We start from the raw sequence: 27,330 nt of genomic DNA on the forward strand, positions 1-27,330 counted from the left end.
ATTCCTGGACATGACAGCTCACTTGGTTTGAGGAAACAGGATGTCAGTTTCGTCTTGCCTTGCTGGAACATTAAAAAAAAAAAATCACAAAGAGTGGGGCAGTTTGTTCCACAGCAGTCACAATGACATTCCAATAAAACAGTCTCAAAGCCAATTAATCACCGGTGTGGCACGCAGAGGAAAACAAATAACAAGACATGAAACGGGTTCTGTGCAGCAGTATCCTGCTTTAAGGAAAAAACACAGCAGCGCTTCCGCTTGTTTTTGCCCACCAGTGTTCCAAATCCATTCCTTGTTTAGCAAAAAGGTGGACGCTGAGAAGGAACAGAGGGCAGTGCATAGAACTGAGGAGCAGGAGAGGGTAGTAGTTAATTTGTTTGACTGCCAACCGTCCATACAGGAAGTGTCCAATGGGCCCTGCGGGAGCCAAGGTCAGAGGTCACAGAATCCTGGTGTCTTGTTGAGAAATTACGAGGGGACTTGAGTGCAAAAAAGCTAATATTTATTTTCTTTGAGATGAGCTCTGCATCTTCGGTTAAGCTACCTCTCACAGAACATTATAAGATACTGATGTAGATGCCGATCCAATTAAGTTGCTCCACACAAGCAGAAGAAGATTGGAAAAAAAAAACACAATATAGGAAAGGAAATTATTACTGTTGGTGTAATCCTCACACCTTGGAGACCATAACTACTGTGTTCAGCTGCATTATCAGCCCCATTATGAGCCACATCAGGCACATCAGAATTACTCCCCCAGTGGAAAAACTTGAGGACACACTTACACACATACAAATATACACACATACAAGTTTCACAGTACTTGTGAATATAAATGGTCTCCAAAATATAATATGATGGATTTTCCCTGACAGATGAAATTGGTTTTGCTTTTGTGTGCAATTTGTATTACTCGTACAGATCCTCTCCCACACATCACATCCTGCCTTTTGTGTAAGTCTCCCCGACACAGACACACACATGCACGAACATGCACAACCTCATAACCCATAAAAGATGATAGTGAGCATAAAAACAGATGGGCTCTTATGAGGTTTTCACTTTGGTGCAGAGCTCACAAAGCAGCACTCAAAGCCAAAACGCTCTTTTTGAGTCCTGTATGCTCATTCACATAGGTAAGCCCACACACACGCAGTGCCAACAGAGTAAGCAGAGGGAATGTTCTTTGCTCCAGAAGGCTTGTATAGGATGTCAGGCGTATCGGCAAACACAGTGGCCGTCTATTCAGATTGTAAACACACTGTTCTTTGTCCTGCATCTCATGTCTGCAACCCCTCCGAGCCCCGCCCACTCTGAATATCATGCCAGTGTGATGAGTTAACACAATCTCAGGTCTCATAGGTCTTTCTTGCCCCGGTAGGTGTCCCCTGTTTTAGGGATCACTGCGGGATCTCTGATACTCGTCTTCGTGCCTGAGCCAAAGAGAGGCAGCGCGGACCAGATAGGAGTCCGGAGGAGCACTTCCTGGTTCTGTGACATGAAGGCGCTCGCCAAGAAGTAAGGCCCTCCTATAGGCTTTAGGGAACACACCAGGTTTAAGGAGACTGACCTGTGTGCCTCTTCAGTGAAGAGTATAGGACCCAAAATCGTCATTTGACAAAATCAACTTGGGCTGTAGGAGATTGTAATTGACATTCTTCACATTTCTTTGATATTTTAGAGACCAATCAGCGATCAATCAAGAAAATAGCAGATTCATAGATAATGAATATTATCTTAGATATGAACATATACACTCATTCACATACATTCATGTTAGCCTATAGTATCCATTAGAGGCATGAAAATGTCAACACAAGACACAGTGAAGCAGAATCATTCACTCACCACTCTACAATACTGTTGAACTGTAAAGGGAGCTTTGCATCCATGGACACTGTGGGCCCTTGTTATTATATGACCTGTGGGCTACATTTAAAAAAGAAAAATGTATGCTCTCTATATACCTGTTGCAATGTAGCCATGCAGGTTTACGGGGACTTTTTTTAAGGAGAGCAACCACATATTCATCACCTACAACCCCTGTGACTTTGAGCTGTAGCCTACACAGTCTCCCACATTCACCACCTATGGAAACATGAAAGCATTAAATAGGGTTATTTTTGTCTCCTACATAAAACTGTCAGCCTTAACTGTATATCATTTCAGTTTACTTACCATTTAACACCAGAGCTGCTCCAAGTTCTCATTTTCTCACCTTTGAGATATGCAAATCTTGTCCAACCATCTCCTAAGCTCTTGTTGTTTTCCTTTATTATCTGTTTGCTGTTGTTATTAGATGGGTTTTTACAAAGAGAGTCAGAGCGAGAGAGATGTTTGAGATTGTGCGACAAAAACAAAACAGTAGCTTGTTTATTTTCCCCAGATAATCATCTGATTTTGTGTGTGTGCGTGTGTTTCTTCGTGGTTAGCCGGAGCTACGTGTTCTCCTCCCTGGCGTCCGCGGCGGTGTCCTTTGCCACAGGTGCGTTTGGCATGTGGATCCCTCTGTACCTGGCCAGAGCCCAGGTGGTGCAGAAGACAGCAGAGGCCTGCACAAAAGAAATCTGCAGTAGCACAGACAGGTGAGAGGTCAATGACTAAACACAGGTAGCGGGTTTTCAACCAGTGGCGTAATCTGAAACCTTGTAAAAGATAAAGATACCAGCATCCTTTTATGTACCACAAGTAAAATGCTGGATGAACTGGGTTTAAGTGGACTTACACCATTATGTATTATAGCTCTATTTATTTTTGGAAGTATTCAAATGTTGTAATAAGTCATGCTTATTTTTTAATCCAAATATCCTAGCTGAAACTAAAAACTTGCAAGATATATATTTCACATAATAGTTATTTCCTCTTGTCTCTGCTCTCCTGTTTAGCCTAATCTTCGGGGCAATCACCTGTGTGACGGGTCTGTTAGGCGTGGTCATCGGGGCGGCCACCACACGCCTGTGCCGCAAGAAAACAGAGCGAGCCGACCCTCTTGTGTGCGCTGTCAGCATGCTGGGCTCGGCTATCTTCATCTGCCTCATCTTCGTGGTTGCCAAGAAGAGCATCGTAGGAGCTTATGTAAGACTCATTTCCTGTAACTCTTTTTATATATATATATGCAGCAGCGGAAGTTTAATTGAACTGCGAATGGAGTTGTAGCTTCCCTACTTCAAAGAATCGACAGGTCCCTAGTGAAAAATGTCCCTCTGACAAAAAGTAATATTAGTATGTTGAATGTGGATTAGCCTTAGGAGCTGAGAATTAAAAGGGCAACCAATCTAACAAGAGAAGGCTTAGCAAAAGCTCATCGGGTGGGGTTAATGCATGAATCGAGAATAAAGCAGCAAGAGGACACCTTGCTTGATGCCAGTTCCTTTCAAGCCCAGAGGCAGTGAGTGGGCGTTGCTCCTCATGATGAAAAGCCAAAATTGCAGGTTAGATGGACATGGCCTCTGGAGCTGCTGCAGGTAGCTGAGGCTCATACCTCGCCTGGCCAAAAGTTTAGAATCTCAGGCAAATGTACAGAGCTCTTGTGTGTCTAATTGCTTTGTGAAACAGGAAAGGGTGCAACTGAAACAATGCACTCTGGGGCTGCTGGACTCACCAAACACACATTTCTCACTCTTATCGGAGACAAAGGAATAGGAACTGGCTCTCAACAAGTTGGGCAGTAATAATACTGGAAAGCTAGAATAGATGGAAAATATTTCCCATGCTTGTAAGGGAACATAACAACCAGGCTTCCGTATCGTAAATATGTGACCTTGGCTGACCTTGACATGTCTGGCCTCTGACTTTGATTTTTTTTACCATATACAGTATATGAGAGGTGTTGAGGTATGTACGCTTGTTTGTCTGTTCAGGATGTTTTTTCAAACATTTTCAAACAATAACTAACCACTTCAATAGTAAATGATAACCTTGTTAGTTAACTGCTCCATGCTCATAGTGTAGTTTTCATCAGCTGTTACTAAATGACAAATAATTACTTCTGTAAGTGGTGATTTTAATTTAATGAATTCAAATTTATATGAACTCCCTTGAGGTCAAAGGCTCACATTTATCAGGTGTTTGACAGAGCCATGACTCAGCCAATTAGACCTGAAGTGCACAAGTATCCATATTAATTACGTGATTACAGATCTGTCTAACTCAATTTTAGACAAATGCCGTGTGACAGAAAGGGCTTCTGCTGATGCCCTTGAGCGACACCAGATTTCTATCTTTGTATTGGTTCACAAAGGTGCAGGTGGTTGATGTTCTCAGACGTTTTACATCTTACCAAAGAATAAAGTATTTTGTTGTTTAAAACATACAGTTTACAGTAATAGTAATAGTTTACAGTAATAGTGCTTTCAGCAGAACAGGCTGTAACTTCAAACATATGACTTCACTTCTACTCTACTGTACAATATTAAATCATCGTACAGGACAGCAGCAGTTGTAAGTGATCAGCTCAGGTTTCATGGAGAAGCACTGACAGATGTGTCATATTATGAGGCGTGACATGGCAGTAACAGTCGGTGCTACTCTGTCGAGGCCGATTGACCCCTCGCAGCTGTTGTCTCGTCAACACGCAGCTAATGTGAGGAAAGGCTGGGCTTCTGTCTTCTAAGAGGCAACATGTCGGTCACGGTGTCTGGTTCGCTGCTCAACAGAACAGCAGAACAGACTTGTTTACATCTCCGCTGTCAGGCATCCTGTGTAGCTCTCTGTACTGCACTGTAGGCCCCGGCACACTGGCTGAGGGGTTATTCCCTAGCAGGAAACATACAGTCATGTAAAACCGTGCCAAACTAAACCAACCAGTACAGATACATGAGATTCCACTGCAACCAAATCCCTCTGGGTTTGTTTTTAAGAAAGTGGCTTAATAGCAACACCAGCTGCTACCAGCCCGTGTACATACAGTAGCCTACATGTACACATAGTACACTGTATGTGAACTCCACCATGTTATTTCAAGTTTACATTTTCTGTTACTCCCATTCAGAAGTAGGTAATAAATGTAAAACTTAGCAAAGTGTTAAAATGTTTCCACACACTGAATATACAACTGGGAAAAGAATTAGCAATCCTTATCATCCTGCGCTGTTTTTCAGTTTGTAGGCTAAATACATGGCTCAGTGGCACCAAAATGAAGGCCTCCACCTCCACGTATAATTGGACACAGCATAATAACACGTTTTTAAACCACAGCGACCGAAGCACTTTTCTTCAGCAGTGGATTCCCACACACGGTAGCAATATCTGCAGCCTCCTCTTTTGGCTTCACGTCGGGTTACCAGTCTTTTGTGCAGTGGAAATTGGCTGATCTTAATTAGCGCCACTAAATAAACAATTGTTTTCTTCTTTATTTAGGTTTGCATCTTTATCGGAGAGACGCTGCTGTTCCTGAACTGGGCCATAACAGCAGACATTTTAATGGTAAGTACTAACCTATACTTATCCACTGGGTCACTGGAAATTCCTGCAGCTAGACCAAACGGCGATCATCGAATTAGACACAGTTTTGAGTTGTGAAATGTGTGAGTGGACTCCTTGTTGTACCTTGTTGGCTAGAGCTGATAATTACTGTCTTTAACAAGATTGATTCATCACTCATCTCTTCATGGAAACAAATGGAGGGGAGCCTTTTCTCTGATATAGTTTTGGTATCTAAAAGTGAAAAGAGGTGGTCGAGTGAGCCAAATGAAATTAGACTCACAGTAAGGGTGGGTGTACCAGCTCTTTAATTTGTAATTAGGATGGAGACTGCGGTGAGTATGTAGGGACAGAGCAGGCCATTAGTGACATTTTTACTGTGACTGACAGGTCTGCATGGGGTGTTCTGATCCGATGAGCTAGGCTCTGCCTATATAACTGAAGACTGCAGGAGTTGTTTTAACATGGCTGAGTGAATCTTTCTACCTCTGTCTCTTCATTACTTTAAACGATGTCATGTGTTTTTCACCCTTCGTTTCTCTCTGTCTCCGCGCAGTTTGTCGTTATCCCCACACGGAGAGCAACGGCGGTCGCCTTTCAGAGCTTCACCTCTCATCTCCTGGGTGACGCAGGAAGTCCTTACCTGATAGGCCTGGTAAGACTCTCCCAGAAGCAGTTCTGTGTGGTGATCAGAGTGAGAGGGGGAATATATTTAAGATTTACCCCAGGTTGTAAATCCCAGCTGGACCGTACAGCTTCAGCGTATCTGTGAGCGCCCCGTTCGTACACATGATGCATTCAGATACCAGTTCAGCTATTGCTTTAAGTGGGCCAGGCAAAGTGAGGTATAAGAGGAGCTTTTAGCGCACGTCTCAGGAGGCCTGGTGAACAGAGTTGTGATTTCACCACTGCTCGTCAGGCTGTCAGTGGTGTTTTCTTGTAAATCTGAAGGTTCGACGGAAGGGCCAGTGTTACTGTATTTGATTGGTAAGGAGAGGAGAGAGTGGTTCTTACTAGGCCCCTCAAGGTCAGAGTCACACTCCCCCCCCCCCCCCCCCCCCCCCCCCCCCACCATCCAGACTGCGCGCATACATCCAAAGAATAGCATCCAGGAGGCCAGAATACAAGTGCTGCTCGCTACTCAATGGAGTGTGAAACAGGATCCACCTCAGACTGTCTAGCTGCGTTCCTCTCATTCCAAACAGATAGGATTAAGTTAAACAGTAACTCCATGGAGGTAAACATTTTCTAAGCCTCATTGAGCATACAAGAAGAAAGGTAAAATGGGTTATTTTGCATAGACAACACACAAAAACAAGCTGCAGTGCTAATGTTTAACTTTTTGAATCAGTATTTGTGATGTACTTGTGCCTGTAAATCGCTGGGAGAGAAGTGACTGCCCTAGTGTCATGCGTTTACATTGCTGTTCATTGTTGTGCCGCTGGCTCACAGCCTCGGTCATGTTTACAAAGGCAAAGTGGAAGTCTTTGATTAGTGAATCAAACTGATCCTCTGGATCCGCTGTCAGGGCCTGGCAGGCTGGCAACAGACACAGCTGTCCGTCGAGCTGCATTGAAAGTGTCTTTTTTTCCCCTAAATGGAAATGTTAAACTCTTTTCAAAGCCAGATAAAAGGAGCAGTAAGTTATCTACAAGTACTGACAAGCTCTTCAAAAGACAAAATAAAACTGGGATTAAAAACAATCCAAATTCTGAGAAACAGAATCCGGCTTTACTGGCGATGTAAAGTTTCTGCAGATCAAATAAAACACAGTGTCATCTTATATTGTACAAACTTCTTTTTGACACATTTATGTCAGAGATACGGCACTTTAAAAGACTGAGTCTGGATTACTATAATTTTATATGTAAATATTGCAGCCAGTCCTGAAAAGAGTAGTTGATTAATGGATTATTATTCGATCCACAGAAAAATAATTGACAGCCATTATGAGAACTGATTTGGCATTTAAGTCATTAATCAAACAAAAATCATAAACATTTGTTTTTTTTAACTTCTCAAATTTGAGGATTTGTTGCTTCGTAGAGCTGGTTCATATCATTAATTAAACAGCTTTGGGTTTCTGATTGTTTATCGGACAAAACAAGCAATGGAAAGATGTCACTGTGGACTCTCACAACTTTTGATGACTTGATTTCATAGACTAAACAAATAAATTAGCTGAAAATGAAATGATGAATTGATAATGACAATAATGGTTAGCTCCACCTTCAGTTTCAACATACAGCATATTATGTGGAACATCAATACAATTGCTCTGGTTATATTCCAGCAAGATCCAAATGTCAGAATAATGCAGCCCACACATACACACACATACACTGCCAGCCAGAGTTACCCAGAGATGGCCCCACAGGAAGCCAGTCACCCAGGTTCTCCATCAAGCCTTTGGGGTCACGACTCTCCTCTTAGTGACGTACTGAATGTTCGGGGGTTTCTCATTTCTCCACACACCCCTGATCAACAAGGACCAGAATGCTCCAAGTGCGTCACCACTCAGTGCCTCAGTTCCTGAGGTTTAGCACGCGAGTGTGATGGACTTGTCGTGACACATGCTGAGTGCGGGTAGATATACACTCATCCATGCAGACTGGCACAAGTCCTGTGAATGAGCAAAGTAGGGAATATCAAGAAAAACAGACTGGTGGTTATTGCTAAGCAACCACAGGAGAAAGTGAGCGGGTGAGTCGGTCCTTTTGGTTCACAATTGGGTATTGACATGTGCACCAAACAGATCTGCAGAGGATGTACTCAACTCTACCAACCAATGTGGTGTTCCCAGAGCACCATAGTTGCCTTTTGTGGGAACGCCTGCAGGTATCGGTGCCCAAATGCCACATAACTGCCACTTCCTGTTGTGGAGAGTGCTTTAGTGCGTCTGAAATTCTCCTGAGCTTGAGCCAAGATCCCCCTCCATCAGCACGTAGACCAAGGCTGTTGTCACATTCAAATCCCCCAGAGAAACACATAATGGACTTCTCCTATACTGTGGTGTGCCGGAGTGGGACACGGCTGAAGGCAGAGTGGGTGGCAAGGGAACGCCAGGAACAATCTCTCAGCAATCTCTCAAGACATGCCTGCCAGCTTGACAATTAGACATGCAGCAGTTTGCTCTGTATTTTTAGCTAAGCTGTACGGTGCAAGTTGCAGGCAATTTACTGTACCTGACAAAATACAACTGCACTGGCCACACACACAGCTGCTGGACGTGCACCAGATTTTGTCACACGTGTATTTCAGTTGTTTTCTTCCACCGTCCTCTCTCTTTCTCTGATCACTCCTAATGTTCTCTCTCTGTATTATACATGCACATATGAACACATACTGTACACACGGTATTTCCCTCCAACATCCTCCTGTCAGCAGTTCTCAAGCTCTCCCCGTAGAGCATCTCATTCTGCTGACGCTAACATATAATCAATGTGCTTGTGCCAGGGAGACCCATGGCCGCTCACACTCTCACTCACACACAGAGGAGGAGCCCCCACTTGTTCCACACAATCTGCTTAAAGCTACTGTCAGCAGCGTTCCCCTCCGTCACGATCGTCAGTACGGTGATGTATGTGTGTTTGAGAGCCGCCTTATGAGCAACACTGGGAGGCAGAAATGGTCACTTCACACCCACTATTTTACAGCTGCTGTTTTCCTCAGCGCCACGCATGGCAGACTGAATGCCAATGTAACACAAGCCGTCAACAGCAATATGAGCTATTAGCTGTGAAATCCTCGCTTCAAACAAAAACAGGGTGTCTTACATCATGCTGTGCGTTTTATCTGTTGCTGTGATGAAACGTGCAGAAGTTGCTCTGGTAAAGTGTGAGTGTACGAGCAGCATAGGGTCAAGTAGTGTTGCAGAGCATGGCAGGATATATTAAATACTTGCTGGATGATTAATCCGAATAAAATCTCTCTTCTCTTGTGTTTGTCTGTGTGCGTGCGTGCGTGCGGTGGTTTTGGTGATGTGGGTGTGTGTTTGTCAATGTGTATTTGTGCTGGCGTGCCTGGCTGCAGATCTCCGACGCCCTTCAGCAGAGCTACGCTACGTCAGCGTTGTGGCGGTTCCTCAGTCTGGGCTATGCCCTCATGCTCTGTCCCTTTATCATCGTCCTGGGGGGCATGTTTTTCTTGGCCACTGCGCTGTTTTTCCTGGATGACAGGGAGAAGGCAGAGAAACAGTAAGTGACTCAGACATTGTTTGAATAACTCATCATTATTTCATTTATTATTTAGTCATTCATTCTTTAAATATTTAATACTTGGCTTGAGATGTCCTCCACTGACGTTCTGAGTAAGAGGTCCAAATATCCGAACACACCACCTCAGTGCAAGAGGATGAAGAAGCAGCAACAATATTGACTTTATTCTGAGTGTTGGACAGACACAGAGAGGTTAAACACTTGTGTGAACAATGCTATGCTCTTTAAACCTGATGCTGGGGTTCGCTGTGTGTCAGGGACAAGCGATGCCAACAATGGTGCCAACCTTGCAAGAGTCAGAAAGGCCCCTGAGCCAATAGAAAGTCCCAGTCAGCTAAAAGTGCTCCAGAGCTGACACAAGCTGTTCTAGCCATCAATTTGTTAAAGTGTACGTACTTAGACTTTTTACCAGCTGCCGCCCCTCTTATTGATGCATTCATATTTTCCTCCTTCAAACACTAAAGACCAAAGGCACGGTAGCTGGTCATGGCCTTAAAAGGCTAAAACAAACACACGCATCCTCTTTCAGAGGGTGAGACATGACTTCTTGTTTCTTTCTGACAATTTCTTCCTACTTTTTATCACACAAACTTACTCCCATGGTGCCAACGCTCTCAGAAATTAGTTCCTTCCTGTTGGAGATGAGGGACAGGATGACAGTCTGATGTCTGACGCCTGTCTGTAGTCGCGTTACTTTCACCCTGTGAAGTTGCTGGTCGTTCCCACGCCACAACCCCTCATATAGAGAGATGTGAAATTTTAGTAAAAGTTATCCAGAATAAGCCTGTTTTTAATCATATGTACTGAGGACAGCCTAAACTGCCAACTTAACGTTTCACTGGATTTATTGCATTTTATAATCCCGGGGTCAAGCTTCCAAGCCGTTAATATTTCCTCTGTGTAATGTGAATATACAGTTTTAAAGGGGTCTTTGTAAAGGCACCACTAAGCTGTGCTGTGGCTTCTGTTGGATCTGGTCCAGGGGGGAAAAAAGAAATACGGAACAGTGACTAAAAGAAAAGTCACACTCTTGCCGTCGTGCCAGTAATAGATACTAGTTTGTGGTCCAATATGTGGTTCAAGTTATCTAACCACATAATTACTCTGTGTTAGCAGATGGCACATGTTCACTCAAACTATATCTAACCACAACCCCTTGACTTTCACACTACATACTGTAGGGCAAAGCTAATATATGGAGTTAAAAAAAAGTCTCAGATATGAAACAGAGACACTTGAAGGCATTTTAGGTTGCTCCTGTATGACCCTTTTCACAAATAGGATCCTTAAGATAGAAGTGTGAAGCTTTTGAGTAATGATGTTTTACAGTGGCTACTACATTTCAAAGCATCTAAACTTTTGGTACGGCTTTATGATAAATTACCTTTTATGGAGGGTTTATATGTTTTAGCTAGTGGCTTCCTTTATCAGTAATAAATCATTTACTAATGCTTTATTTAAGTTATTATTGTCAATTATAAGTCATTAATAAGACCACATTTTGGGTTGCCAGGGTGTGAAATCTCTCTGGCTATTGAGTCTTTAATGAAGTCATTAATCTATTAATAAAGGGAAAACATTTGCCACTTTCTAACAGGCAGGCAAGTCTGCAGTTATAAATGTTAATAAGTCATTAATACATTGTAATAAACACTAAGTCTGCAGTTATAAATGTTAATAAGTCATTAATACATTGTAATAAACACTAAGTCCGCAGTTATAATTGTTAATAAATTTATCAAACCTTTTCCTAAACTACACTCAGGTATCCAGTGTATGATATTTAATGTCAGGACATTGCACAGGGAATACACTTTATACTACCTTATTTAACATCAAAAGCATAATTCTCCTACTTCTGTATCTACCAAGAACTGTCCTGTCAGAATAGTTCAACTTCTCCTTGTGCACTCTCACCTCTGCTTGCATGCCTCTACCTACAGATGGGTTAATCATACACCAGCATGTCAAATGACATCCAAGGCAAACATACTGTTGCATACATCACATAGTATTCTGGAGGCCTCTACATAGCTGTACAGATTTGTACTGAACATCCCAATGAAGAAAACACTCAGACTTAAACAGCTGCCGCTCTTATTTAAAATGCTGCAAACAGCACACTGGGGACCAAGAAAGATGACAACATCCACAACTAGGGTTGTTTCATGACTGTGATATTTATATATTCATTCACGCTATAAAGCCCACAATTTATAAATTCCCTTTACAGAGAGCTTTGCTGCTTTTCCCCCCTCCTTTGAGTTTGTCTTCAGATACTTAGTGCTATTTATAAAAGATGCAGAGCCGAATGAGTTACTCACTGGAGCGCACCTTTCTATTTTCAGCCTTAAAGAGTGCTTTATTATTTCTAGGTTGTTAGCTTTATTTGGCTGCAGGGTTGCCATTTATAGCTTGCCCCCCCTACACATTCACCCAGTCCACATTTACACTTGGGATCTGTGACAGCAGAACTGTCTCATCTGCCGCGCCAGTGCATCTTGAGAGTACAGATTCACTGCAGGCCAAGGCAGGCTGAGCACTGCAGCCTGAAGGATCAGAGAAGCAGATAGTGATGATTGGAAGACCTAGGAAAAATTGGGAATAAAATGGTGGGAAAAAAGAGAGTGTATTCGGAAAAACAGAATAAAAAAAGTTGACTGTAGTTTGAGAAGATCTGTGTGGAAGTTCTTTGTGCAGCCTTAATTTCTAAAACTATCCCTCTTTCCTCAGGTTGAGCCAATCGGCACGAACACTCTCCTCAGTCAAGGTATGACCAGGTAAATTGCCTTTTGTCCTAAAGATGCTTTTACACTTTAATGCTTCTCACATCAGGAGTTCTGCAAGCGGTTTAAGTGGTTGATAACAGAAAGACAGTCTTGGAACATTAGCATTTATAGGGCTCTCTTCATCTTCATTATCTGGCATAATTTAGAGCTCCTTTCATTAGGAGGCACAGAGATCTGAAAACAAGCTTTTTCGGGACATTGAGCTGAGGCTATCCAAAGCTTTGTGACAGTGGAAACACTGGAGGCGATACACAAGATGATACCCAAATGATTGATCTGTGATACATTTCCTATCCCATTGTACTCAGGGAGTGTCAAGGCATTCTTGGAGTGGTGGTTATTTGACCAACTATCTGGCATCTTATCAAGACTTGGGCTGCCTTCCCTCCTTCCTGCCTTTATCAGACTCACACACATGGTGCAAAACCTCTCTAATTATTAACTGAGCAAAGAAAAGACACGACAATTGGCAGCGCACCAGCCAACTCTGAACTGTAGGACAATGGGGAGCTACTGTAGTTGCCTGTACAGAATAACAAGATTAAACTTTGACTCCCTGATTAGAAAACAAGGAATCTGTTGTGACTTATTTGTAAAGGTTATCATGTCTAGCCAAAAGGTCAAGGTTTTACCCCTTCCTAATCATTTCTTTGTAACCCTGTCTGGGCTTATTTGTCCTCTAAATATTTATCAAAATACTATATGTACACAAAAATAGGTCATGAATGTTTATACAGCTGGCTTGATTTATCCTCACATCCCAATAATGCTCTATGTGTTTCTTCAATGTGAAATGGAGAAGAGCACAAAAAGAGTGATGACTTTATGACAAACAAATCACTTCCTTTCGTATTTTGTGGTGGCGTTCCTAAAAAATGCAAATTAGTTTATTTCTTGGTGTGCAAGGCATAAAATATGTCAAAACAAAGCTTGCTGACAAGTGCTCTAATTAGAGTTTCTCATGATAAAATTGCAGCAACTTGTGAAAACGAGGAAATCGAGGAGTGTAGGATTTCTTACAGAATGGTTAGAGTTCCATTCAGGAAGCAGTGCGATCTCCCTGCAGAAGGCAGTCTATTTGGTGGAAAAACTGGAGCAGATTCCTGCAGGCGAAGGAAATGATAATTTAGTTACATCCGCTTTACTATATATAAAATAAAAAATATTATTCTAAAAAATAGAATAAATAGATGTAAATAAAAAAATGTACTTTCAGAGGCATCCTGGTGGTCTGTCGATCTATTATAAATCAGTTAATACTTCATTGTCTCATTGTGCTGTGCTGTATTGTATTACAGTATGGAATTGGACAATGAAATGCAGTGCTAGCCTCCCCTCCCATGCCACACATTTTAGGCGACAAAATAAAAACAAAGATTAAAAACTACTCTGTACAATAATTCAGAATGTAGATAATAATTCAGAATATATGTTGCTTAGAAGACAAACAATAGGAAAAATGGATACTGTGAAAAGGATAGGGTGAAGTTTGTCTCAAATTTCAAATCGGTGCCAAAAAGTGTCCTTGAGTGTGCACTTTGTACATAGCCTAACTTTGGCAGAACTCTAGAGTAATAGTATGATGGATTACCCATCACAAGCAACTCAGAAACTCTGCAAGTTTATTTGCATTGTGCACTGATGAATAGGAGGCAATGGCAGTCTTGAAGGCAAGAAATCAATCTAAAAAGTTGCCGTGTGCTTTGGAAAATATTTGGCAGAAATGTCAAGGATACATAATTTGTTGTTAATGGGCCACAATTATGCAAAACTGACAGTATGCTCTTTTACTGTCAGTACTGCAATGTCATTACCAGTGGCAGGGTGACATTAGCATGCACTAATGACAGGTGACATGAAAGGCTCACACATGGCTGCCAAATATATCAGGTTTCAGTGGCAGTTTGTACTCTCGGCCCCACGGTTTCATCCATTCACTGTCACACACAGCAGCTAAAGCATGTTCTCGCTGCTGTCAAAAGGGGCTAATTATAGAGAACAGTGATTACTGCTACATGAGGCCAGAGTTCAATGTGCCTGCAAACTGATCATTTCTATTCTAAATTGAACCACAGAGGCGCTCTATGGTGATTGATTCTGAACATTTGTTGTGGAGGATAATCCAATCAGTGACAGGCAATGTTTCCCCCCTTGGGTCTGACTCTCAGATCAATACAGTTCACAGTTCAGCTGTTCTCCGATGACAAGTGTTCACCCTTCGCACTCACTCTGACCACTTTTCCCAGTGGTACAACATGCTGCTCTGAGAAACAATTAAGAAAGAAACATAGGGAGGTGCCAGAAGGTATATGGTGCCACTGTGATGTGCAGTAGTAGATTAAGGGGAAAATTTATATTACAGAAGAAGTGTTGGAATATGACAAGTAGTGGAAGTGAAGGAGAGGAATTTAGAGCAGGAGAGACAAGACACACGACTGAATAAATGAGGATGAAGAGAAGCAGTTATCACCTAAGCTGTTATACATCGCAAGCTATTAATCTCCTGTGATGCAATCCCAGACGGAGATCAGATACACTGAGATCCAATTAACTTCCTCTGCAGGAGGAATCGGCCTCTGCTGACCAGATTCACCCCGCACCGCACCATAACTAGAGGACATTCCCAAGCTGGGGGCTGTCAAAAGATCAGCGTGAGATCTGACAGTGGAGCTTCACACTCATTTATTCAGTAACCACAATCCCCATATTACTCCGGGAGGAAATTCACATCACAAGGCAAAAGTCTGATTTAGTCACCGCTGTCCAAACTTTATCTGTTAAAAGTGTTTGTACAGCTGCCGGCACATGCTTTCCGTCTTCACTCTCTTATCATTCAGCAAAAGCAATGAGTCCTCCGTCAGCGGTGCTGAGTGGGTACATGGTGCTGGGTAGGGCGGTGACCACACACACACACACACACATATAGACACAGTATACAGCCAGGTTCTGCAGTGACCTTTTCACCAGCTCTCAGAACTTCCTACTTCATAATCTAATGAGTACGTGGAAAAGGAGAACACAAGCAGTGCTTTGTTTACAGAAATGTGTCTTTGGTGTCATTTACCAGACAATTTACTGCTTTCTCCATCCATCCTCAAATGAGAAGCCAGTCAGATCCACAGCTATGTCATCCGGGCCGTCATGATTTGTGTCTTCCCAGCCAAAAACCACTACACGTCGGTTTGATTAGAGCGTATTTGCCTGCCAGACCAATCAGACCTCCCCTTTGCTTGAGAAGCCAACAGTGTACATACAGTAATAGTGAGGAGGCAGGCCAGTCTTGCACATATCAAAGACAACTCTAAATATCTCTATGTCACGCTGGCATTTGAAGGTTTTAATTTCAAATTTGGCTCATAAACAATTCACAGTGTTTACAGCAACAACTGACACCAATAATTGAGGAAAATGGTCCATCCCAGAGAGGACTGGATCTGCATCTACGGAACCAAAACCCCTTGTTTTTGAGAATGGTCCTGTTTAAGCTATTACCTTTGTTTGTTATGTGTTGCTGTTGTTTTTCTGGAACACATCAGTGTGTCTGCATGTATATATATGCACATGTGTTTATGTATATGTCTATGTATGCACGTCTCTGTGGGTCTGTAGGTGTGCATATGTGTGTTTGAGAGTGTGCGACACTAGCTCGGAACACTGCACCGCCGAGCTCCCTGCACTGATCTTACTGTAGTAGCAGTTTGTGTACTGGAGCATCCATGGCACCGTAATGACAGACCACAACAAACAGTGGGACGCACTGCCATATCTCTCATCCAGTCTAAAGAGATCACAAGCCTGGCACCGTCAACGCTTAATGGCCTAATCTCCAACTGGAGTGTAGTTTCCCCCTCCCCTCCACATTTTGTCCACAAAAGAGACACATAAAGGAAGTAAGAGCCAGAATTTAAGAAATAAACATGATAAAATAATTTAAATAACTACAACACATACCATAAGTAAAAAAAAAAGCTGAGTCAAAACAAAGTGAGTTGACTGCCTGAGATCGCCAGGTCTCCACAGCTGAGGGGTCTAGACAGCAACAAATCCGGTCACCTCTGCCAGACAATCTCAAGCAGCGATCAGGCTCATAGGGAGTTATTTAATCACAGATATAGGCAGGAGCCAGACCCTTCAAAGCTTTATAAACAAGCAGTGCAATCTTAAAATCAATTCTAAAACTCACAGATAACCAGTCAAGGGCAGGTTTTGTATCAACTGCAGTCTTTGGCTGTTACGCCTCCTGATACTAGAATTACTTTACGTTACCTTTATGCTACTTTATACTTCTACAATTTGGAGTGAAATATTGTACTTTTTACTCCTTTACACAAAATGTACTTCACACATATAGTTAACTCTTTCCTTTGAATATTAATATTACATACATAAAATATAGGAACACTGAGGGCACACACTCACTGAATAATGAGTACTCTTTGAGTACATTTTGTTGATACTACATCTGTACTTTTGAGTACTTAAAAGTTTGAATGCAGGACTTGCACTGCTTCCATTTCTAATGGAGTATTTTTACATTTCTGTATTTCTACTCTTACTTGATCTGAAGATCTGAATAGCACTTCCACCACTGGCACATTGCAATAACAATAGCACTTTTATATCAATAAATTAGATAGACATAATTTAACATTTTCTGTCAGTGGTGTAGTATTTATTAAAATCATTTTATGCATCCTGTATTCTCGGAAATGCTTGCTGAAACTCTCAGAAACATTATTTTACATCGCAAAACCTTTCCTTGATTAATCTTTGTGTATATGCTCAGTAACATATTTGGTATATACACTGAGGCAGAAACACAGTAACATCAACATCTAATGTAAAGCCCCAATCTGCACATCTGGAGAGACAGTGGTGTGTGACTGCTGCTTATAGCTTACTGTTGTATAGAGTGCGGGAAGGAGTCTGCATTAAACAAACCGTTATGTGTTGGTATGCTGTGTGCAGGAAAATAATTAGGTCACAGGCTGGTCCTGGTGTGCAGGCGTTATCAGGGAGGTCCTAACAGATGGCCCAGGAGCTTTCAACCTCGACATTAATTACATGAGAATGTCCTGTGGTGAAGCCGGACTCTAACCACACTATTTCTTCCCCTCTCTCTCTCTCTCTCTCTCTCTTTCAGGTGACAACCAAATGAGAAGCCATCTAAAGGAGCAACCAAACTCAATAAGGATGACAAAATGGAGATAAAAGGCGAGGGCAGCTGATCCATTTCTTTTAAACCACGCCCATGTTCTCTTCACTGTCGTCACCACAACGATCCTCCTCCTCCTCCTCCTGACTCCTGCTGCTCTTCCTTTTTACACGCTCATAGAGGCTGCTCAGAACTGGAACAAGGGAGCGTCTTGCCCCTTCTTGAAATGTCTCTAAATCACAGGCTAGTGAGAAGCCGGCTGACCGGCAGCTGGTGTCCCAATCGCCTCTGTCTGTGAGGATCCACTGAACCTTCCAGGGAGAAGGTGGGGTGGCAAAATTCCCCTGACCCCTCCAACTCCTGATGCCATACTACTGAATGCTGACCATGAACCTGCCCTGTCTGTCTGCCTGTCTGTCTGTCCAGCGGTCTGTCTCTTATGTGTGTGTCTGCTACATCGGCTGTTAATCTGCACCAAGTGCCATAGTGTCATTACATTCCTTCAGACTTTGCACTGACCCCCCATCAAACGTCATGACCGTTACTGACTATGTTTACATGCACACTATAATTCAGCCTTTAGCTATGAAATTAGAAATATGCTGTTTCTATTTGCTAGACAATAGAAGGAGCATCATTTGTAAACTGCAGTCATAATGCTCCATTGGTGTTTCTGTTGCTCCAACGCAAATTTTTCACAATTCAATCTGCCCTTGCTTTCAACACTTGGAGCCTGTAAACGGACAGAAGCTGTAAAATTCAAGTTATGAGGGGCAAGTGATGCAACTCGTTAAAATGTACTGCAGGAATGTCATTCTCACAGTGTTGTGTATCTGTTCAAACATGCCTCCAATAATGTGACTAATGTCAGATTACTCTGCACATCTTAATCACAGTTTTAACAACATGAACTTCTAACATAAACACAGTGTTTACATGAGGATTGCAGTATTCAGCACAATTTGGCTGTGCATGTAAATATAGCCATCAACCAAGAGCCAAAAAGTGTTACTGTCCAAAGGTCAGTGAATCAGCCTTAAAAAAATGGAGCTTTCACATCAACAGCTGTTTGTTTTGACCCCCACATGTTTTTTATTTTTAACTTTTAGCACTTAGGTCAGTGCAGACAGGGCCAGAGAACATGACAGAGGTTAGAGATTTATGCACATTATTTTTCACAAGGTTTCTTTTGATTTTTAAGATTTTTTTTCTTTATGAGTGATGTTGGATTTAAAACTGGAGGTTCCTGCCTATGATTGTTTCAGAAGGATGATGATGCACTCGGGCAATTTAAAGCGGACACTGGATTATATATTTTATAATTTATAATGTACATGCTTTTCCCAAAACTAAATGATATGCTACTCTTTTGACTTTGAGGGAGTAACACCTGTGTTGTTGTTATTTTATTTTTTTTTGTGGACATGAGAAGCAATACAGATATTTTTAAGGAAACCAACCTTTTTATCCACACTGCCTTATCAGTGAGCTAGGTTTCCCTTTAATGTCATAGCTCTCTGATGGTTGGTTTTGAATTTCTGGACACAACACCCACTCAGAGAGGGAGTCCCTTTTAATGATGGAGTCCAGTCCAGTCCACACTGGTTACAATAACAGACATTGTGAAAAGAGACCTTTCCCCCTTGCAATTGTAGATATCCCATTCCACGATTAGAAGAAAGGACATTTGAGAAGAGCTGGAGTCACAGTCATCAGGTTATTACTGAGGGAAATCAAAATCCCAGACAGGAAAAAGAAATCCTTCGGGCCCAGGTTAGACTGATTGCGAGCTCTTATCGTTGATTAGGAAGATAAGCGAGGAATCTCCCTTTGAAACCAGACAAGTATGTCCTCAGATGTCTCTGCAGGAGCAGACAACAGAATCCCCTTCAATACCTGCCCCAGAAAACAACACAAGAACCAGGCGTACACAATAAACAAAACCTGGATTTGATTTCATCACACTCTGCATTAATTACAGTGTCGTGTTTGTAATTATGCAAATTGAATGCAAACTCCCACAGGGAAGGAAAAAGTCTGCTATAGTTGCTTGTATATACAAAGCTTTAGGCAAAATCTTAATTAGAAACTACATTGAAGGACCGTTTTGTTGTATATTACCTGGTGGATACAATTTTTCTGAAACCTTGAAGCCACTTAAGGAGTCAAAGGTTTTAAAATGTGTGCATAAAGGGCAAAAAAGCACTTTGCAGACCTCCAAGAAAACACAGAAGAAGGATGGATTGACCTTAGTGGAGGAATAAAGGGAAACATTGAGGTGGTTCTTGTAGCATTGATGTGTGAGTATGACTCACTGGCTGTGTGTGGGGTGCTGAGTGGGCTGTGTCCTTGTTGCCAGATCATTAGCTTTAGCTTCCCTCCAACTGCGTGGAGCTTTCTGAATGTGATTCTGTCCAACCTGACGTGTTTACACACCTACATCTTCTTAATGAACTAAGCTTCTTACCTTCCTTTTATTGATTTTCTTTTTTTTTTTATATGTTACCAAATGAGTCCTTTTTTAAATAACTTCTATAGATATATATATATAGCTATATAACGCAGCAACTTTAATATATTGTAAATGATGGCTTGGATGCAATGTATTTATTTGTTTGTTACCATAATGAAGAATAATCTATAAAGGGAAGTTTAATGTTTGAGTATACTACACTTTGCTATGTGTCATTGGGTTTTAGAAATGCCTGTTTGTTCATCGTTTTGTATCACAATGAAACAACACAATACCTTTCTACATCACTAAGGTTCATCCTGCTTACTGTGATCATAAATTGGACGTCTCACACATACTACACACAAAAGGAGCCGCAATGTGATGGTTTTAAGAAGACAACGTATTGGTCTCATGTTTAGGGTGCAATACTTTTGCATTAATTTTTGTAGCTCTTGTAAATGTTTTTCTCTTTTTTAAGAACAACTGATCAAACCATTTTGCACACTTAATGTTCAGGGATTTATTTGAACCATAGCCTAGCATCAACTTAACAGCCTCTGCCATGGAGGACTGTCCCTTCATGCTTGTAGTGAGTGCTGACATGTTGTCATCTATTGTCAGAAGGGACATTGGCTCTGGTCAGATGGGTCATGAATTAAGTTTCACTTTGCCAAATTTAGTTTATTTAGCACCAATCCTTTAGGAGTATAAGTCCAGTGTATTGAGTAATTATATGTTAATAATCACTGAAGTGATGTATTGAGAATGTGCTATTTCTTGTCATACAAGAATCATGTATAAAGCAACCTTTTTCTGATGTTGAGCAGAAATCAGAGGTTATTTTTATTTTTAGAGCAAGTCAATACAAGAGAAGTGTCAGAGAAATCAAAGGATATTATTCTAGAACTGAACTGTGACACTCCCTTTGGGGGTTGATAGAAAATGTACATGTCTGTAAATGAAATAAACCTATTTAATCACTTCATACCACCGTGTTGTCTCTGTTTCTCTTCAGTCTGTCAGAGATGCATCACATTCAAATGTGTCCCCATTAAGAGAAGTCTTTTGGACCCTGATCTATTTTAGGAGACATTTCTGAGCATAAACAAGTCTGGCCAGTGGTAATTTGAAAACATGTTAGTTTTCACACTACAGAAGTATCTTATATATAGTGTTATATTTAGGGATATGCTGTTGTGCACCACATACCACAAATGTTGGTGCTATGCCAACATGTAAGTTCCTTAAGTTCCTGTTCTCATCATTTTCCGAGCACATATTAGTTAATATTCACAACCATAGTCCATAGTCCATCCATCTGTTGCTGATACCTGAAAAATAGACAGCACTTTTCTTTCTTTGTTTTCCAAGGTCCCGTTTCAGGTGCAGGTTTTTCTCTTTCACTACAGTCAAAGAACTGTGATTCATGAGTAGGTTTAGTTCAGTGTTCAGGGTCATGTTCATTTCCAGCTCAGCAGCTATTTCAAGTTAATCAGGAGGAACTTGTGAAGAAAGTGGTCAATGTGTTGATACACAAATATCAATAAACTAATCATGAATTAATCTTTCATTAACCTAGTATGTCCAAGTCTGTTCTTATGGCCTTCTGCAGGCAAACTAGATTTAGCGTAAAGCATTTAAACCCATAAAGATCTTTACATTGGAAAAACATTTTGAGATAGGAGATTCTTTGGATGAAAATCACAATTTTGACAGTTGATGGTTGTTCCTGTGGACAGCAGTGAGTAAAACCATCTACACCAGGACCTTTGGTGAGTAGTATTCTCAGTTCCTGAGGTAATATTGCAAGTAAAGGTTGCCTCCGGTATTTTGTGTACTTATTGTAAAGTTATCTATTGTCTGAGAACTGAGTTTATTCACTGCAGTGAAGAGGTGCAGATGAGTCAGGTCAAAGGTATTACATAAATGCATAGACTCTTTTATTTTAAAATGCACACCACTTTTTCCTCCTCTCCTCGTCATTCCAGAGACTTACAAAGACTTGTTTTTTATCACACTGAGAGAAGGCCGGAGTTAGTCCATGAATGAACTACTGTATTGTTCAGGTGCAGTCAAGCAGGCCTCTGTGAGGCTCGGTTTGTAAAGTAATCTTGCAGTCCCCAGAGTGGTTTACAGACACATCACAGACATGACACAGGGCTCCATCCGTGCTGTGGATGCAGTGAAAAATAACATAATATTTACGTTTGCAGGAAGTTAGGAAGTCCACAGTTAAAGGCCCTCTGTGTGCTGACGTTCATTAAAAAAGGCAGAATTACCTTACATGGCAGCAAATAGCACTAATGGATTTGTCTATGACAGGGCTGTACAAACACAAAGAGTAAGTATACTCTGCATTTGTGACAAAAGAAGACTTGAGATGTTGGCTGTGAGGCCTTTAATTAGGCAGAGCTACATGTCAAACAGATCCTTGTATCCGACATGCCCTCAGTTTGAAGAGGGGAAGATTATATAGGAGCCATAGGAAGCTCAAAGTGGAGAATTAGTGCTTGGTCGATGGATGACCCAGAGAAACACCCTTTCTCACAGTCAGACCAGTACGTACCCCAAAGTCAGGCGTTCCAATCTCAAAGTCAACACACCTAGTCATGCAGCAGGCAGGAAACACTGGGGCGTAGACAGGAAAAGGGGAGCCATTCTAGCGAGCACTGGAATTTCCATTTGCCCTTTGCCACTTAAACCCACAGAGGACAAATTTTGTACAACACGCAGGGCAAATTTAGGTTGAAAAATAGCCGCCGGTGTGGATGTGAAGCTTTAAAATGTCAGATTGTTTGGAGTTTAAAAGTAGCATTACTTAGGCCATCCATTTTCTAAATGTTACCGTGCATTTTCAATCACAGTGGCACTGTTGTTTTGACATTTACTCAGCTCATAAAGAATAAAGTCAGCTTTCAGATCATAAAATAATAAAACTGAAAATACTTGAATACTGAATGTGATCATGTGTTTTGTGATGTATGACTTTGATGGATTGCCACTACGTTTAAAACTTACATGAGTAAGGAGATGTAATATATGTCTCAAGAGATTAAACTGTCATCTTTTTGGTTATTGTGTTCGTTTTTAAAAAGAACAATCCAGCTTTTTTGTTTTCCAACCTTCAAAGCATTCTGGCAGCCCAACAACATAATAAATCCTTAAACACTTTATGTTCTACTTCATCAAGTGATCAGAAATAGTCAGTTCATTTTAGGCAGACCCTGCCTAACAGGGTGATGGGTGTAAACGAGTTAAAAACATGTAACGGCTTAAATTAAAGACCTAAAATGGTTTCTATCACAAAGCAAAACTTGAAACTGACTCATCTTGGAAGCTCTTCATTATAAAATTAGAACACAATAAGTTTATGTTGCGGTGACAACCACAATCATATTTAATCACTCTGTGATTTTAAAATAACAGTCTGTCAAGAAACATCACCCACAACACACCATTCTTCAGTGAATCTGTACATTCAACAAGAAGTACTTGATACATGTGTGGCTTCCTGATATGTCCCTCCCTCCTGAGCTGGAATAAGGGATTTCAGACAGATGTCATCGCTGCCATACTCTCTGTAGGACTGTCTGTGTTTTTAGAGGTGGTTGCATGCAGAGGCGTTCGTGTAACTAGACTGACCGGATGATTAATGCAGAGTTACCAGCACAGCACAAATAGAGGTCGGGGTGAGAAAGGGAGACAGGATAATTCATCTCAAACAGAAAAGACTGTACCCATGAAAAGGAGGTATCTGCAGTCTGCAGTATCACACCTCCTCTGTGAATCTCTCACCTCTCTCTGCTGACACCCACCGACATTTGCAGCCCGCTCCCAACTGTAGAAACACAGTAACCTTCACTAAAGGAAGTGTGGTGGAAACTTTATAGAAGTCCCCGGTCGCACCTGGTGAGGCGTTCATGTCATGTTGCCAGAGTCAGTTGATGTAAAATAGTGTCATCTGTAGGTGAATGTGAGAACCTATTACACTAACCGTTTGAATATAATTTTTTTTGTTTTTGAGTTCACAGAGCATTTCTTGTTTGTTTTGGTTTTTGTATTCTACAGAAGAAAAAAACAGGGATGAAACATTGATGAAATGAGCAAAGACTTCAGTACACACTGTACCGTGTGAAGAGAAAGATGCAAAGTGACAAACTAAGATATTCACTGGCCCGTGGAGCACTTATTCCTTGCTGCCAATGGGCTTGAACACAAGAGATTAAAGGGAGAAACAGAGAAAAGAAAACAACAAATGACTCTCCAGGCTGTTAGTGCAATTGAGGGGAAAAGGCAAAAATAACTCTTTGCTTCATTAAAGGTTCACTTGAGGCAGGGACGTGCCCAAGTTTTCAACCACTGTCATTACAAGAAGACACGATGGAGCTGACACCCTGCACACCACAAACACAGATGGCAATAAAACACCACATCTGCATTGTGGGAAACCAGGAAAATGTAAATAGCAGACACAGAAAGAAATATATTTCTATTTCATATTACAGTATGTAGTGTTTTTATTGCATTTATATCCTATGAGTCAAATCAAGATGCTTTTCTTTTATATATAATTACACATGAAGACAAGGAGAACATGTTTGCCAGAAACTGTTTGTGGACAAAATGACGAATGCCCAAAATATGCTGACTGCTCTGTAAACACATAAGTGAGTGTCTGTTGTTGCTGCCAACTTTTGACTCAAAACTGCGGTTTAGTTTTTTGACATTTTGTTGTGTCATTCTCCCTTTTTGTGAAACCCACCGTGTGCCTTGCTCACCAAATGACGTGCGAGAGTTTCAAACCTTCCTATGAGTTGGAGGTATAGACCATGCATTTTTGAAATGTTACCGTGCATTTTGACTCACAGTCGCCTGTTGTTTTAAAATTTGATGAGCTCATTAAGGATAAAGTCAACTTTCAGTTCAAGATACGTTAGATTTGTAATGCTTTCAGATCAAAAGCAAAATTTTAACTATGAGCTGGGGCTGATTACATGTTATTCTTACTTCGAGTGTGTTCTGGTGTTTTTTAGAAATGGAAATGTTGAATTCATAATGATGAATAAAATATCATATTAAAGGTTCATTTACTGACTTATCTGAGGGATGATAATATTTATTGCCCAAATTTTAAGCCTCTAAACATTTGTTGATGCTCTTGTTTATAAACGTATACAGCTGAGGTACATCTTGAGTAGTGAAATTGGCAGAACAGTATAACTAATAGAAAGTACATGGTGGTCATTATCAGCTGTTTTAGAAAAACAAACACAAGTTGAACTGACTGATCAGTAAATGTATTGAACATCGTCCAGCAGAGAGATTTTCCTCCTTGTCTTCCTTTCCCACTGTTGAGCATCACTTGGATGGTCAGCAGAGGAGCCAGCTAACCTTCAGCTGTCAAACTCTGCATTAATGCATGGCTCTACTGTGTCATTAAAAAGACTGGCATGTTCCAGAGGAACACGTCCTCCTCCTCTTTGCTGTCTGCCCATGTGGAATGAATAAGAGATGTGCTTCATGGTGGGCTGAGCAATGTCAATGAAGGAACCAACGCGAACCACTCGAGAAGACATGAGTGGCAAGTAATGGTCAGCCCTGCTGTCATAGGAGCCACGCTAGCAGAAGATGTCATTACCCTACAGCCAGTTATAATGATCACTCCTCATCTCCCATCAGGCCTTCAAGCAGTGGCTTCATTTAAAACTGTGCCAGCGAGGTCCCCAACGCGAAGAGGAATTAATTGGATTTGCGTGCTTACTAACGAGGATGTAATGTAAATTGACAGTGGAATAGTGTTACCGCAACTGCACTTGTTATGTGCCACGGCGGGCTCTGTGTCACGGGTGCAGCAAGTTTGAGTTATGAATATCAGAGTTTTTTGAATTAATCATGAGTTTACGCTTGACTCGGCAAAGAGTGAATGATGTTACTTGGCTTTAGTTGCTGTTTTTAGCTCACATGGTTCCATATTTAGAACTTCTGTTTCCACTGCAGCAGAAACTGATTCAGAAAAACTTCCATAGTCTATTTATGCATGCGGCCACGTGTGCACAGCACCATCTGCATTCATGTGTCCAACACATGAAGCAAAGGCAGAGATGCAGGTTTGTGAATGACTTGTGTTTGAGTGCAGGCTGAGGCAATGAATGGCAACAGCTCTGTGTGAATGGAAGCAGAAGAGCAAATTACATTTTAGACCTACAGTATGTAGACACACAAAAAGAACAAGAACACACACACTAACAGAATTTTAGATGCACACACATGCAACCCCTCTTCTGCAACAGAACAAGCAGTCGAGTGACTTAATTTCAGCTTTTCTCGTCATTAAATAGGGATAGATAAAGACATTAATTCAGGGTACTGTGTTATTTTGTGCTGTGTAATTAAAAGTGCTTCCATGCAGGAATACATTACACATACAGCTAATATTGCACTTCCCTGGGTAATTAAGTGCAGTCCAACTGGGCTGAATCAGTTCTGCTCTAATACTTTGCAGCTTAGCTAAGCTAAATACCTACAATGCACAAATTCCCATTCTTTAAACCAGTGAATCATTACAGCAAAGCCTCTCTGTGCTTAAACAGACAAGTCAGACAAGCATCAGACCCACATGTCAGAAAAACACATTTTACATCTGTCTGTTTGTCGGTAGGCATGACCTCTGTGGCATGAAATTTGGTACACATATTCACGGTCCTATGTCCTAGGTTGACATTTTGAGATTTTTGTGAAATGTCTTGACAACTATTGGATGAATTGCAATAATAATTCATAAATGGCTGAATCAATACAATGTTCTACTGACAATTATTGTGTCCAGAGGGTAAATTCTAATGTATCTGGTGAGTCTTATCCAGTGAAATATCTCAACATATACTGGCTGGATTGGCATGCAATTTTGTACAAACATTTATGGTTCTCATGGGATGACTAGGATTACCCCGACTTTTCCTTTACCGCGATCGTGAAGTTGACGTTTGTGGTTTTGACAACTATTGGATGGATTGCCATGAAATTTGTTCCAGACATTCTTGTCCTCCTCGGGATGAATTGTAATCACTTTGGCAATATCTTAAGTTTGCAGATTATCACGTTGCACCATCATCAGGACAAAATTAATTTGTTCAATACTTTGGTTCATGACCGCATATGTGCAAAACTAATGACATTCCCATCAGCCTTAGCTGTACTTTGTATTTGATAATTGGCAAATTTTAGCATGCTAACACACTAAACTAAGAGGGTGAATGTTATTCCAGATTGGTTAAAAGTACCTTTTAACAAGAT

At 41.2% G+C, this 27,330-nt stretch overlaps 1 protein-coding gene across 2 annotated transcripts in view; it reads left to right on the forward strand.

Annotated features, from left to right (window-relative positions):
- spns2 (spinster homolog 2 (Drosophila)) overlaps positions 1–21,022 on the forward strand; it is a 62,235-nt gene extending 41,213 nt beyond the window's left edge. The window contains exons 6-13 of one of the 2 annotated variants that reach the window (XM_038707736.1): positions 1,382–1,518; positions 2,433–2,585; positions 2,886–3,075; positions 5,359–5,424; positions 5,978–6,076; positions 9,454–9,617; positions 12,372–12,408; positions 17,571–21,022. In XM_038707736.1, coding sequence (XP_038563664.1) covers positions 1,382–1,518; positions 2,433–2,585; positions 2,886–3,075; positions 5,359–5,424; positions 5,978–6,076; positions 9,454–9,617; positions 12,372–12,408; positions 17,571–17,585 — 861 coding nt within the window. In that variant the 3' untranslated portion in view covers positions 17,586–21,022. Of the gene's footprint in view, positions 1–1,381; positions 1,519–2,432; positions 2,586–2,885; positions 3,076–5,358; positions 5,425–5,977; positions 6,077–9,453; positions 9,618–12,371; positions 12,419–17,570 lie in introns of both variants that reach the window. The other variant, XM_038707737.1, reaches the window with a different exon arrangement.
- The last annotated feature ends 6,308 nt before the right edge of the window (positions 21,023–27,330 follow it).

This window comes from Micropterus salmoides, unplaced genomic scaffold (assembly GCF_014851395.1).
Source record: "Micropterus salmoides isolate LMB-PRFRI ecotype aquatic unplaced genomic scaffold, ASM1485139v1 Ms_hic_scaffold_9, whole genome shotgun sequence".
Lineage (NCBI taxonomy): Eukaryota > Metazoa > Chordata > Actinopteri > Centrarchiformes > Centrarchidae > Micropterus > Micropterus salmoides.